This window comes from Trichomycterus rosablanca, chromosome 19 (assembly GCF_030014385.1).
Source record: "Trichomycterus rosablanca isolate fTriRos1 chromosome 19, fTriRos1.hap1, whole genome shotgun sequence".
NCBI lineage: Eukaryota > Metazoa > Chordata > Actinopteri > Siluriformes > Trichomycteridae > Trichomycterus > Trichomycterus rosablanca.
The window spans coordinates 13,960,497-13,973,021 of NC_086006.1; the positions used below are offsets into that span (position 1 = coordinate 13,960,497).

At 40.2% G+C, this 12,525-nt stretch overlaps 1 protein-coding gene across 1 annotated transcript in view; it reads right to left on the reverse strand.

The window, feature by feature from the left end:
• Nucleotides 1-1,637: 1,637 nt before the first annotated feature.
• The window catches only part of lama5 (laminin, alpha 5), a 159,378-nt gene continuing 148,490 nt past the window's right edge, over nt 1,638-12,525 (reverse strand). Inside the window, exons 73-80 of the mRNA XM_063016164.1 lie at nt 12,127-12,287; nt 11,851-12,040; nt 10,888-11,037; nt 10,632-10,776; nt 8,560-8,690; nt 8,383-8,476; nt 4,500-4,619; nt 1,638-1,910 (exon numbers count right to left, since the gene is read on the reverse strand). Coding sequence (XP_062872234.1) covers nt 1,762-1,910; nt 4,500-4,619; nt 8,383-8,476; nt 8,560-8,690; nt 10,632-10,776; nt 10,888-11,037; nt 11,851-12,040; nt 12,127-12,287 — 1,140 coding nt within the window. The 3' untranslated portion in view covers nt 1,638-1,761. The remainder of the gene's footprint in view (nt 1,911-4,499; nt 4,620-8,382; nt 8,477-8,559; nt 8,691-10,631; nt 10,777-10,887; nt 11,038-11,850; nt 12,041-12,126; nt 12,288-12,525) is intronic.

Consider the following 12,525-nt stretch of genomic DNA (forward strand, 5'->3'; position numbering starts at 1 on the left):
ACAAAGTTCAATAACTAATTTATATCAAAAATGTTTATTTCATATTTTAATAATACAATAATATTTTTGTGGGGATTTCATAAAAATAGTATGAACAGAATTACAATTGAGTTTTACTTTCGAGTGATCATTAATACAAAAATAAATCACATAAGTGATGCACTGCTGCAGTGTTTAAGAAGATAGCTTTAAAGTTTCAAATCTGGGCAGCTCTTAGCCTAATAGTTCATTAAGTGAAACAAAATTAAATCCAGATGTAAAGCGTGGTTGGCCCCCTAATTATATGTTTAGAGTGATAATGCTGGGTATCTACACAGATATGATTGGCTATGTCCTGGTGGGATTGGCAACCTCTCCAGGGTATTTCTGCCCTGTGCCTCTGCCATGTTTTCAGGTGAACAGGACCTACCGTGGCCCTGATCAGGATAAAGCGGTTGAAGAAAATGAAATAAAATTAAGAGTTCTGTCAAAAGACTATAGTTCTCTAAAATTATCCAAACTGGAATGTCGGTGCTGCCGATAGTACTGGTTCTGCACAGCATCATGATTTTGTGACCTAGTTATGATCCTTGTCTCTGGTTAGATTTTTTGGGCAGAGGTTGATACGATTTTTTGAAATGCATTTTCCCCCAAATTTTCTCTTTTACCTGATCGCATTTCACTTCTTTTGCTGCTGCTGACCTCCACTCCTGACCGAGGAGAGATGTGACTAAAACACGCCCCCTCTGACACAAGTGCATAGTGAACCTCTTTTTTTTCACCTGCATCTTATCTCCTGTCTGTGCAGCTGCCATTGAACAGCTAGTATGCGGTGACTACGTTTTACAGCCAGTTGTGTGTTGAGCACATGTGTGGCAAAACAGTCTGAAAAAAAGCTAGTTCACTTCCGAGCCTCTGGTTCGAGTCTCAACAGTGCCAAAGGCCAGGACAAGTGTCTACAACTGCCTTTTATTTTATCTTTTGGTAAACAGCATAAAACAGTATTTTCTATATACATTGCATCATCTGCTTTAACCCAATCAAGGTTGCGGTGGGTCCAGTTCCACTGGGAAAAAAAGGCACAAAGTAGGAACACCTTGGACAGAGAGCTAATTCACTGCAGAGCATCTGCCATCCCCCAGACATGGCCAATCATGTTTGTGTAGATGCCTGAGTGGCTGGTCACACTGCTGAGAGAATGTAGAAGGTGGAATATGCAACATAACTCATCTTTACTGATAATCTGTTACCAAAGAGTGTACACTCATGCATTGTATTTGACACTAAAACAAGGTTCAAGCATGGGTTGACATTTAATGGTCTTGCTTCATTAGTATCATTAAAATGAGGACCTCGGGGGAATATTAGGTAAGCTTTGTGGTATAGCCCTCAGCTGTGGTGATGTAATAGTTTATAGTGGAAATAAACCTGTAGAGCAGTGATTCTCAGGGTTTTTAGGCTGGGCCCAGCAATGGTCAAAAGCCAGTCTTGTAGGCTTTTGCAAGACATGCAATAATACACAGAAAAGACCTGCATACATTTTTTGGGTCTGTAAATGGCCAAGGTCTTACAAGTTGAAAAAATCTGTTGTAGAGGCTACAGCACTTCTTTCTGAATGGCATTACACTTGGTGCTTTAAAAAAATCTTTGTGAACATGTACATATATATTTGTTTATTAAAACAATATAAATTTCTTTAAATTATCTATCACATAGGTAAACCCACCACCTGTTGATTTTTATCAGAAAGCTATTTTTGATTTGTTGGTTATGGATAATGGGCTACATTGCAGGGCATCCCTGAGTGCCAACTGCACCGGAGATTGAGAGTGGTTTGGAGAGCATGGCAGGTCGACCATTCAGGTTAGCTTTTCTCACACAGCCATGGAAAGCAGGAAGAGATGAGAGGACAGCAGGGCTCTCCACAACATCTATCAACACACGAGAAAGACAAGTAATTAGTTCAATTCACATCTTAACTTTTTCCAGTTTTTTTTTTTTTTACAACAGCTGCATGGGAATTCTTACTTGGGAAATGGGAAAGGGCAGGACTTATGTCATTGCAGTAGAAAAAAGTAACCAACACAACAATGAGCTGTACTTTTTCATTACACTGCCTTATGGTTTACTATTCTTTTCAAAGTAAAATCCAAAACTCATAATACCGTATTTTCCGCACTATATGGCGCACCGGATTATAAGGCGCGGTCTCAATTACGGGGTCTATTTCTGTACTTAACACATACATAAGGCGCACCGGATTATAAGGCGCATGCTAAAACATACGGTCTACAAAAAAAGGTAACGGAAGCAAAACAGTGAGTTTAGTTTAACTTTATTCTACTATTTAACAATACACTCACATTTTTTAATCAATCTTCTCCCACAAATCCATCAAAGCCCTCATCTTCTGTGTCTGAATTGAACAGCTGGGCAATTTCGCCATCAAACATGCTGGGTTCCCTCTCATCATTGTCGGAGTCAGTCTCGTTGCCAGGTGGCTGTTCAGCAATGATGCCGGCTTTCGCGAAAGCTCGGACAACAGTTAAAGCAGATATCTTAGCCCAGGCATCCACAATCCATTCACATATGGTGGCGTAACTCGCCCGGCGCTGCCTCCCAGTCTTAGTAAAGGTGTGTTCGCCGTCTGTCATCCATCGCTCCCACACCGCTCGCAACTTCACTTTGAACGCCCTGTTTACACCAATGTCCAGCGGTTGGAGTTCTTTTGTTAATCCTCCCGGAATGATGGCAAGCTCCGAATTCATTTGCTTCACTTGTTTTTTCACAGTAGCGGTGAGATGGGCGCGCATGGAGTCGCAGATCAACAGGGACGGTGATGCGCAGAAAAAACCATCCGGTCTCTTTACATACACCTCTCTCAGCCACTCTCTCATTTTCTCCTCGTCCATCCAGCCCTTTTGATTGGCCTTAACGATGACTCCGGCTGGAAAGTTTTCTTTTGGCAGCGTCTTCCTCTTAAAAATGACCATAGGGGGTAGTTTCTGTCCATTACCGTGGCAACCAAGAACAACAGTGAAAGCCGACTTCTCATGCCCTGTGGTGCGAATCGATACCGTGCTGGTCCCCTTTTTCTCCACAGTATGGTTCACGGGGATGTCAAAAGTGAGGGGGACCTCGTCCATGTTGGTGATGTGGTTGGGCTGGATCTTTTTGTCGGTAATCTTGTTACTGCAGTAGGTGCGGAAGATAGCCAACTTTTCTTTGTAATCCGTTGGCAGTTGCTGCGCCACGGTAGTCCTTGCGCGGATGGAGAGATGACGCCTTTTCATAAAACGAAAGCACCAAGACGGACCTCCTTGAAAGTGTTCGATCTTCATGTCTTGTGCTATCGTTGTTGCCTTCAGTCGAATGGTGACTGTAGATACGCTTCTCCCGGCTGTTCTTTGTTCAATAATCCATTGTTCAAGTTGGTCTTCTAACTGTGGCCACCTTGCTTTGTTCCCGCGAAAACTCTGTTTCGTCTTCTTAACTTGGCGCAGTTCATTTTCTTGTTTCCTCCACTTCCGAACCATAGATTCATTGATGTTGAATTCTTTCGCAGCTGCTCTATTCCCATTTACAACCGCGTACCTGATAGCCTGTAGTTTGAATTGTGCCTCGTAAGCATGTCTCTTCACTGGCGCCATTTTCGGGGGTCCTTAGCATACCGGTAGTTTTTCAGATTTTGGAACTCGGTGCACACATAAGGCGCACCGGATTATTAGGCGCACGGCCGATTTTTTAGAAAATGTAAGGCTTTTAGGTGCGCCTTATAGTGCGGAAAATACGGTAAGTCATAATAAATAATTGTTAACACATATTCATTTATAGTAAACCACAAATAAAAAGCAGCACAATGTGAAACCAAATAGTGAAAACATATGAATAGGTAGCTAGTGCTGAAATGCATAAAGCCAGTTATATACACTATATGGCCAAAAGTATCTGGACACCTGACCATAAGCTTGTTGGACATCTCATTTCAAAAACAAATTGTATTAAAACAGAGTGACCTCTGTGTGATAATTTCAGCTATAACAACAGCATCTTTTCTGAGAAGGCTTCTTAAAGACTTGTCTGTGGGAATTTGTGCTTTTTCAGTCAAAAGAACATTCATTATAGCTGGGCACTGATATTGGTTAATAAAGCCTTAATAAAATGTTAATTTTATTAGCTCTGTGCAGGCCCCAGGAAAGGGACTTCCCTAAACTGCTGCTGCAACATTGGAAGCACATAATTTCTTTTGTATAATTGATTTATCACACCTGTTAACAATTGTTGTGGCTAAAACACATGAATTCAATAATTAGAATGGGTGTCCAATTAGCTAAACTAACATCATGATTTTCAAAGGAACTCGAAAGTAGTGATTGTAATTAACTGTGTAATCCCAGCACATTAAAACAATGTTGAACATGAACTATACATAACTATACGTAATTCACTATTTAATTTTTCTTATTCATTAAACAATTGGAGGAAAACTACATCATTATGTAACATATAAATTACAATACCTGGCACATTGCCCAGATAAACAGGCACACCAGCTCCATTAGATCTGAACTGTTTGGGGCCGACGCCATGTTCACTCACTGCATCCACACGCAACTGGATCACGTTACTCTTCTTCACAACTTTAAAACACAAAAACGCATTTGAGTATTTAAAGAAGCATGTAGAGGTTGTAAAGGTTTAAAGCATCCACATTAACTTTGTAGCCATGGTACTATTTACAATAGTAGATCAAATCCACATGCTCAAAGTCCTTTAAGCATGTGCTTCAATGGAAAGTGGAAGACTAAAGAATTCTGACCTTATGTACAAAGAAATTGCCATGGTCAGTCAATCAGTGTGCTTACTTGCTTTTTACTAGTGCCAAATACCAAAAGATTGTGAATGCATATACAGTGTATCACAAAAGTGAGTACACCCCTCACATTTCTGCAAATATTTCATTATATCTTTTCATGGGACAACACTATAGACATGAAACTTGGATATAACTTAAGAGTAGTCAGTGTACAGCTTGTATAGCAGTGTAGATTTACTGTCTTCTGAAAATAACTCAACACACAGCCATTAATGTCTAAATAGCTGGCAACATAAGTGAGTACACCCCACAGTGAACATGTCCAAATTGTGCCCAAATGTGTCGTTGTCCCTCCCTGGTGTCATGTGTCAAGGTCCCAGGTGTGAATGAGGAGCAGGGCTGTTAAATTTGGTGTTTTGGGTACAATTCTCTCTTACTGGCCACTGGATATTCAACATGGCACCTCATGGCAAAGAACTCTCTGAGGATGTGAGAAATACAATTGTTGCTCTCCACAAAGATGGCCTGGGCTATAAGAAGATTGCTAACACCCTGAAACTGAGCTACAGCATGGTGGCCAAGGTCATACAGCAGTTTTCCAGGACAGGTTCCACTCGGAACAGGCTTCGCCAGCGTCGACCAAAGAGGTTGAGTCCACGTGTTTGGCGTCATATCCAGAGGTTGGCTTTAAAAAATAGACACATGAGTGCTGCCAGCATTGCTGCAGAGGTTGAAGACGTGGGAGGTCAGCCTGTCAGTGCTCAGACCATACACCGCACACTGCATCAACTCGGTCTGCATGGTCGTCATCCCAGAAGGAAGCTGACGCACAAGAAAGCCCGCAAACAGTTTGCTGAAAACAAGCAGTCCAAGAACATGGATTACTGGAATGCCCTGTGGTCTGACGAGACCAAGATAAACTTGTTTGGCTCAGATGGTGTCCAGCATGTGTGGCGGCGCCCTGGTGAGAAGTACCAAGACAACTGTATCTTGCCTACAGTCAAGCATGGTGGTGGTAGCATCATGGTCTTGGGCTGCATGAGTGTTGCTGGCACTGGGGAGCTGCAGTTCATTGAGGGAAACATGAATTCCAACATGTACTGTGACATTCTGAAACAGAGCATGATCCCCTCCCTTCGAAAACTGGGCCTCATGGCAGTTTTCCAACAGGATAACGACCCCAAACACAACCTCCAAGATGACAACTGCCTTGCTGAGGAAGCTGAAGGTAAAGGTGATGGACTAAACCCAATTGAGCACCTGTGGCGCATCCTCAAGTGGAAGGTGGAGGAGTTCAAGGTGTCTAACATCCACCAGCTCCGTGATGTCATCATGGAGGAGTGGAAGAGGATTCCAGTAGCAACCAGTGCAGCTCTGGTGAATTCCATGCCCAGGAGGGTTAAGGCAGTGCTGGATAATAATGGTGGTCACACAAAATATTGACACTTTGGGCACAATTTGGACATGTTCACTGTGGGGTGTACTCACTTATGTTGCCAGCCATTTAGACATTAATGGCTGTGTGTTGAGTTTTTTTCAGAAGACAGTAAATCTACACTGCTATACAAGTTGTACACTGACTACTCTAAGTTATATCCAAGTTTCATGTCTATAGTGTTGTCCCATGAAAAGATATAATAAAATATTTGCAGAAATGTGAGGGGTGTACTCACTTTTGTGATACACTGTATGTTTTTTCACGTACAGTGGGGCCAAAAAGTATTTAGTCAGCCACTGATTGTGCAAGTTCTCCTACTTAGAAAGATGAGAGAGGTCTGTAATTTTCATCATAGATACACTTCAACTATGAGAGACAAAATGAGAAAAAAAAATCCAGGAAATCACATTGTAGGATTTTTAAAGAATTTATTTGTAAATTATGGTGGAAAATAAGTATTTGGTCAATAACAAAAGTTCAACTCAATTCTTTGTAACATAACCTTTGTTGGCAATGACAGAGGTCAAACGTTTCCTGTAAGTCTTCACCAGGTTTGCACACACTGTAGCTGGTATTTTGGCCCATTCCTCCATGCAGATCTCCTCTAGAGCAGTGATGTTTTGGGGCTGTCGCTGGGCAACACGGACTATCAACTCCCTCCACAAATTTTCTATGGGGTTGAGGTCTGGAGACTGGCTAGGCCACTCCAGGACCTTGCAATGCTTTTTACGGAGCCACTCCTTCGTTGCCCGAGCGGTGTGTTTGGGATCATTGTCATGCTGGAAGACCCAGCCACGTTCCATCTTCAATGCTCTCACTGATGGAAGGAGGTTTTGGCTTAAAATCTCACGATACATGGCCCCGTTCATTCTTCCCTTAACACGGATCAGTCGTCCTGTCCCCTTTGCAGAAAAACAGCCCCAAAGCATGATGTTTCCACCCCCATGCTTCACAGTAGGTATGGTGTGCAACTCAGCATTCTTCTTCCTCCAAACACGACGAGCTGAGTTTTTACCAAAAAGTTCAATTTTGGTTTCATCTGACCACATGATATTCTCCAAAATCCTCTTCTGGATCATCCATATGCTCTCTGGCAAACTTCAGATGGGCCTGGACATGTACTGGCTTAAGCAGGGGGACACGCCTGGCACTGCAGGATTTGAGTCCCTCTCGGCGTAGTGTGTTACTGATGGTAGCCTGGTTACTTTGGTCCCAGCTCTCTGCAGGTCATTCATCAGGTCCCTCCATGTAGTTCTGGGATTTTTGCTCACCGTTCTCATGATCATTTTGACCCCACGGGATGAGATCTTGCGTGAGGCCCCAGATCGAGGGAGATTATCAATGGTCTTGTATGTCTTCCATTTTCTTACAATTGCTCCCACAGTTGATTTATTCACACCAACCTGCTTGCCTATTGTAGATTCACTCTTCCCAGCCTGGTACAGGTCTACAATTTTCTTCCTGGTGTCCTTCGACAGCTCTTTGGTCTTGGCCATGGTTGAGTTTGGAGTCTGACTGTTTGAGGCTGTGGACAGGTGTCTTTTATACAGATAACGAGGTCAAACAGGTGCCATTAATACAGGTAATGAGTGGAGGACAGAAGAGCTTCTAAAAGAAGAAGTTACAGGTCTGTGAGAGCCAGAAATCTTGCTTGTTTGTGGGTGACCAAATACTTATTTTCCACCATAATTTACAAATAAATTCTTTAAAAATCCTACAATTTGATTTCCTGAATTTTTTTTTCTCATTTTGTCTCTCATAGTTGAAGTGTACCTATGATGAAAATTACAGACCTCTCTCATCTTTCTAAGTAGGAGAACTTGCACAATCAGTGGCTGACTAAATACTTTTTGGCCCCACTGTAATTGATTTTGCTGATTATATGACTTTTAATAAAACACATTTTAAATTCTAGAAAAATAAAACAGAAGCATTTTATTAATGGTCTCAGGCTTTTGACCCCTGCTATATAAATGACCGGCAGATGTTTTTTTATTTAAAGCTTACTAACCCTCTAAATGCATAGCTTAGTTGTAAGGTTCTTTCTCAGAAGCCCAACAGAGGTGGCTGGGCAGAGTCAGAATGACCTTCTATATAATTTAGAATGGAAACCTTTGGTAAAAGTGCATGCTGGTGTAGTAATACTCACTAACGATACTGTGCCAGCTCCCGTCACACAACGAATCCTCTGGTTTGAGAGAAACAGAGAACTCAGCACTTCCACTGTTCATTAACACGAAGACCTGCAAACAGAACAAAACTGGGCCATGCTTACCGATGTTTAACATTAAAACCCATCAACAAAAATCATTTAAACAACACAAACCTCTCCCTGGTTAAGGTAGACGCTGAGCTGCTGGTTCTTCTTCACTCCAGCGTAGAGAAGAGGTCCTGAGTCTGTCACAGGTCGAAGCTCTACCTCAAGCTCCAGATCATGACCCAGTACTAACGACTCACCTAACATAAAGGAACACATCAGGTATTTAAAGGTTTAAAAACTACAATCTAGAACAGTTGTTTTTTAGCAATATAAAGTAAAAATCCTTTTCCCAATGATAAACAGAAAGGGGCAATTATAATTTTTATTTACTGAAATTTTGGTGAGTTTATTCCGTATATTCTATATACTCTGTTTTCTTTGAAAACAGTAACATCAATTACAGTATGATGCATATACAGTCAAGCTGGAAAGTCTGCACATCCCTTCACGTTTTATTACGTTACAGACTCATTCTACAGGGTGAGTCAAAAGTCGCAGGACACTCATTTCTCATCACATGTCAGAAACGAAAGGGAAAATGACATATCTGAATACCCCAGCAAGTAATGGGTGAGGGGGCCTATTTAGGCTGCATGTGAACTCTATTAAGTTAATTTTTTGTCACAAAATTCTATAATATATTCTATAATATATTTATTATACTGTAGAATGAGTCTGTAATGTAATAAAACATGGAGAAGGTGAAAATGGTATGCAGACTTTCCGGCTTGACTGCATGTAGGACTTTTTACCTACATTGTGTCTATTATTATGTATGATATTTATTTAATAGTTTTATTTTTTGTTCTGTGATAACATCAAAATGAAAATGGGTGTTCTGTTAAAAGTGCGTCTGTAATGTACAGTTTTTGACACATATTTTTGATGATTAAATTAAAACATTGTTCTATCATCTGTTACTCAAATGTACAGTAAAAACTGGGAACTTTTTTATTTGAATGATTTACGTAGCAAACTGAACCTCTACAGAAAGCAATGGACAAAAACTTAACTACTAATCATTTGACTGGATGACTCAGGCCATGAGGCTCGGGTACAGTCACATTGTGACGAGGAACAAAGGCTGTATAGCATTTAATGTCAGAGAGATAGCTAGCAAAAGTCTTAAAGCTCACTAATTCCTAAATAATGCACACTACTGTGTATAACTGTGTGTGTGTGAGAGAGAGTTAGCACTGAGGTCTTTGATCTTTTTAAAGAGAATCACCAAGTGATATCAGTTAAGTTTTATCATTATGTTGTTATTTGCTAACTCTAGCAGTGGTGTATTTGTTAAAATGAAAAGCAGATATTGCATAGGTGGCAGATGTACACCTCTTTAAAAAGGTGGGTCTGATGCATTAGATCTGTTCTGCAAATTGGCATCTGTTACCTTTAGCCATGCCATCATGCTTAATAATTGTCAAAAATTCATTTTATTTGATGAAAATAGGAAGTCTTAGAAATTTCAATACTAAAAGAATAGATCGGACATACGTCTGTAGTAAAGAGCTGTATCTGTATGAAAACCTCTCATTCTTTATAATAAATTATGTAAATCAAACCTTTTATATTTGTCCGGTGCTTGTTATAGCTTTTTGCAGGCATTTTATCTTTACAAGCTGCTATAGAGTTGTTAAAACTTGATTTTAAAAGCTGTCTGTCAAACAGACAGGTACGTATAACTAATAATTTGCAAAGTTAAATGTACTGTATGTTGTGATATTAATTCTAGGTCAAATCCTATCTTATGTCTTTTAGGTACAGGGTGGGCCAAAGTCTGAGACCACTAGGGAAAATGCTACTATTTGTGATTTTTAAAAATTTTAAACAATGTCTTTTTTTTTATTTTTATAAATACTAGTGAAAAGCAAGTAAGCATGTTTATTCAATTGACCATGTCAGTTCCCTTGTACAAACTGTCAGATTTCCTTAAGTTTTATCATTTCAATTCAAGCATGTGCTTTGATGCAATTTTGAATTGTTTTTCTGATATGATTTGTGATTAAAACACTATTTTACATTAATTCAAGAAATATACAAAATAGAAGCATTTTCACTAGTGCTCTGACTTACTGCCCAGTCCTAGATTTAGGAAGTGTGTGGTCAGGTTCTGACTGTAAAGAACAGCTGCTTACCAATGGTTATGTGTCCTCCCTGGCTGGAGAAATAGACGCCTGGTTGGAGGGGCTCTTGGTAACAGGGCACCACCCCTACACTGTGGGTAGGGCTTAAAAGCACCTCATTCACCTTTAGATTCCTGATACAGCCTACAAAGCCAGACTGGAGAGAGAGAGAAAAATAGGAATAAATCTTGCTGGCAACAGAAATTTACCAGATAAAGCAGAAGTGTGACACCATTGGACCGGATACAACAGTAATGTGTATATTTACCATTGCTGCTTTGTGGTTAGAAGGAAGGCCACCAATGTAAACTGGACCACTCAGTGCACTCCTCTCACTAAAGAATGACACTTTTCTGCTCTGGGCATTAATGCCATCTACAATGAGTCTGGCCTTCTCTCTCTCAACCCTTATAAACACCTGAACAAAGGGGAAAATAAAAAGGTTAAATGTATTTATATTAAAACAATACAGGACCTTACACAACTAAAATGAGAGCTGTGTTTATATGCAGACTTTTTCAAATGTCATTTTCTACATAGTGTTGTTACTTGCACCACACCAAACATACAAACGCTGCCGTACCACCACCAAATGTCCAAAAAAGGTTTAGGTGTAAATATAAGTTTATTTGTTAAAAAACAGAAGCCGCAAAGGTCCTGGAAATTTTTTTTAATGAAAAACACAAAAAAGAAACAATGAAAAATTTTTTATTTCAAAAACCATTACTGAAAAATGAGAAAACTGGTATTTTTTACAGTTTCACAAACTGATCAGAAAAATCAAATAACAAACAGAAATTGAATAACGGATATTATATTTATCCAAATGTAACATTTCCTATCACAAACTGAAATCTAAATGACGTAACTTCTGTACGGTGACTGAGGCACACAATAAAGGCTTATTAAATACAGGTCACCATTAAAAATTATAAAATTAAGGGAAATCAGTGTTAAGAAGAACAAAAATAATAATAACATAATGACACATCCCCTGCTACCCAGCTTAATTACTTCTAAATCACATGAAAAATTTGATTGCAGTGAAGCTTTAATTTTAAGGTTAATATCGTAGTGCATTACAAACACGCTCTGCATTCATTTAGGCATGAGCTTTTATGTTAATTAAACCTCATAATATATCACTACAATAACTGACCTCATGTGCCTACAAATTAATAAAGCATCATAAAGACAACACAGAAGCACCTTCACACACAGACACACTCACCGTGTGCCAGAGGCCGTCGTCATAATTGTTGCTGGTCACAATGCTATTTTTTTTCTTTCCTCCATTTAACTGCAACATCAGCTTGCCCTCAGATACAGAGAGAGTCATGCCTGTCCTGCCTCTCTCTCCTGCTGCATAGAAGATGAGGCCAGTGGAAGAGTTTACACGTACACCCACCGCTACATGAGGCCTGAGGGACCAAAAAACATGGTGTGAACCAATAAAAACTTATTTATTTTAGTTCCAGGGTAAGAAATGAAGGACAAGATCACTCACGTTTTGCTGAAGGTTGGCGGAACTAAATCGAAACGCATGTAGCTGTACACGGATCCACTAAAGTGGTGGGTGTCGGCCTCCTGTTCAAACAACTTTCCTTGGCAGGATTCACGAATATTGCGGCCTCTCTGTGCAGCCAGAGGCTTCCTCTGCCTCCCGAGCTAACACATATCAAAATACACAGTTTTAAAGTAATACATAAGTGAACCTTATAACGGACTTCATGACCTTACACCCCTATTTGTTCCAATCACCAGAACTTGAGAGACTTGGTTTACATAGTTGCATTAGTGTTTACTCACTGGCACCTTGTCTACCATAGGGTAAGATTCACGGGCATCCCTCCTCTGGCATTATCATTAACACAAAAACTTTGTGCTGGGAACTTCAGGGCATGGG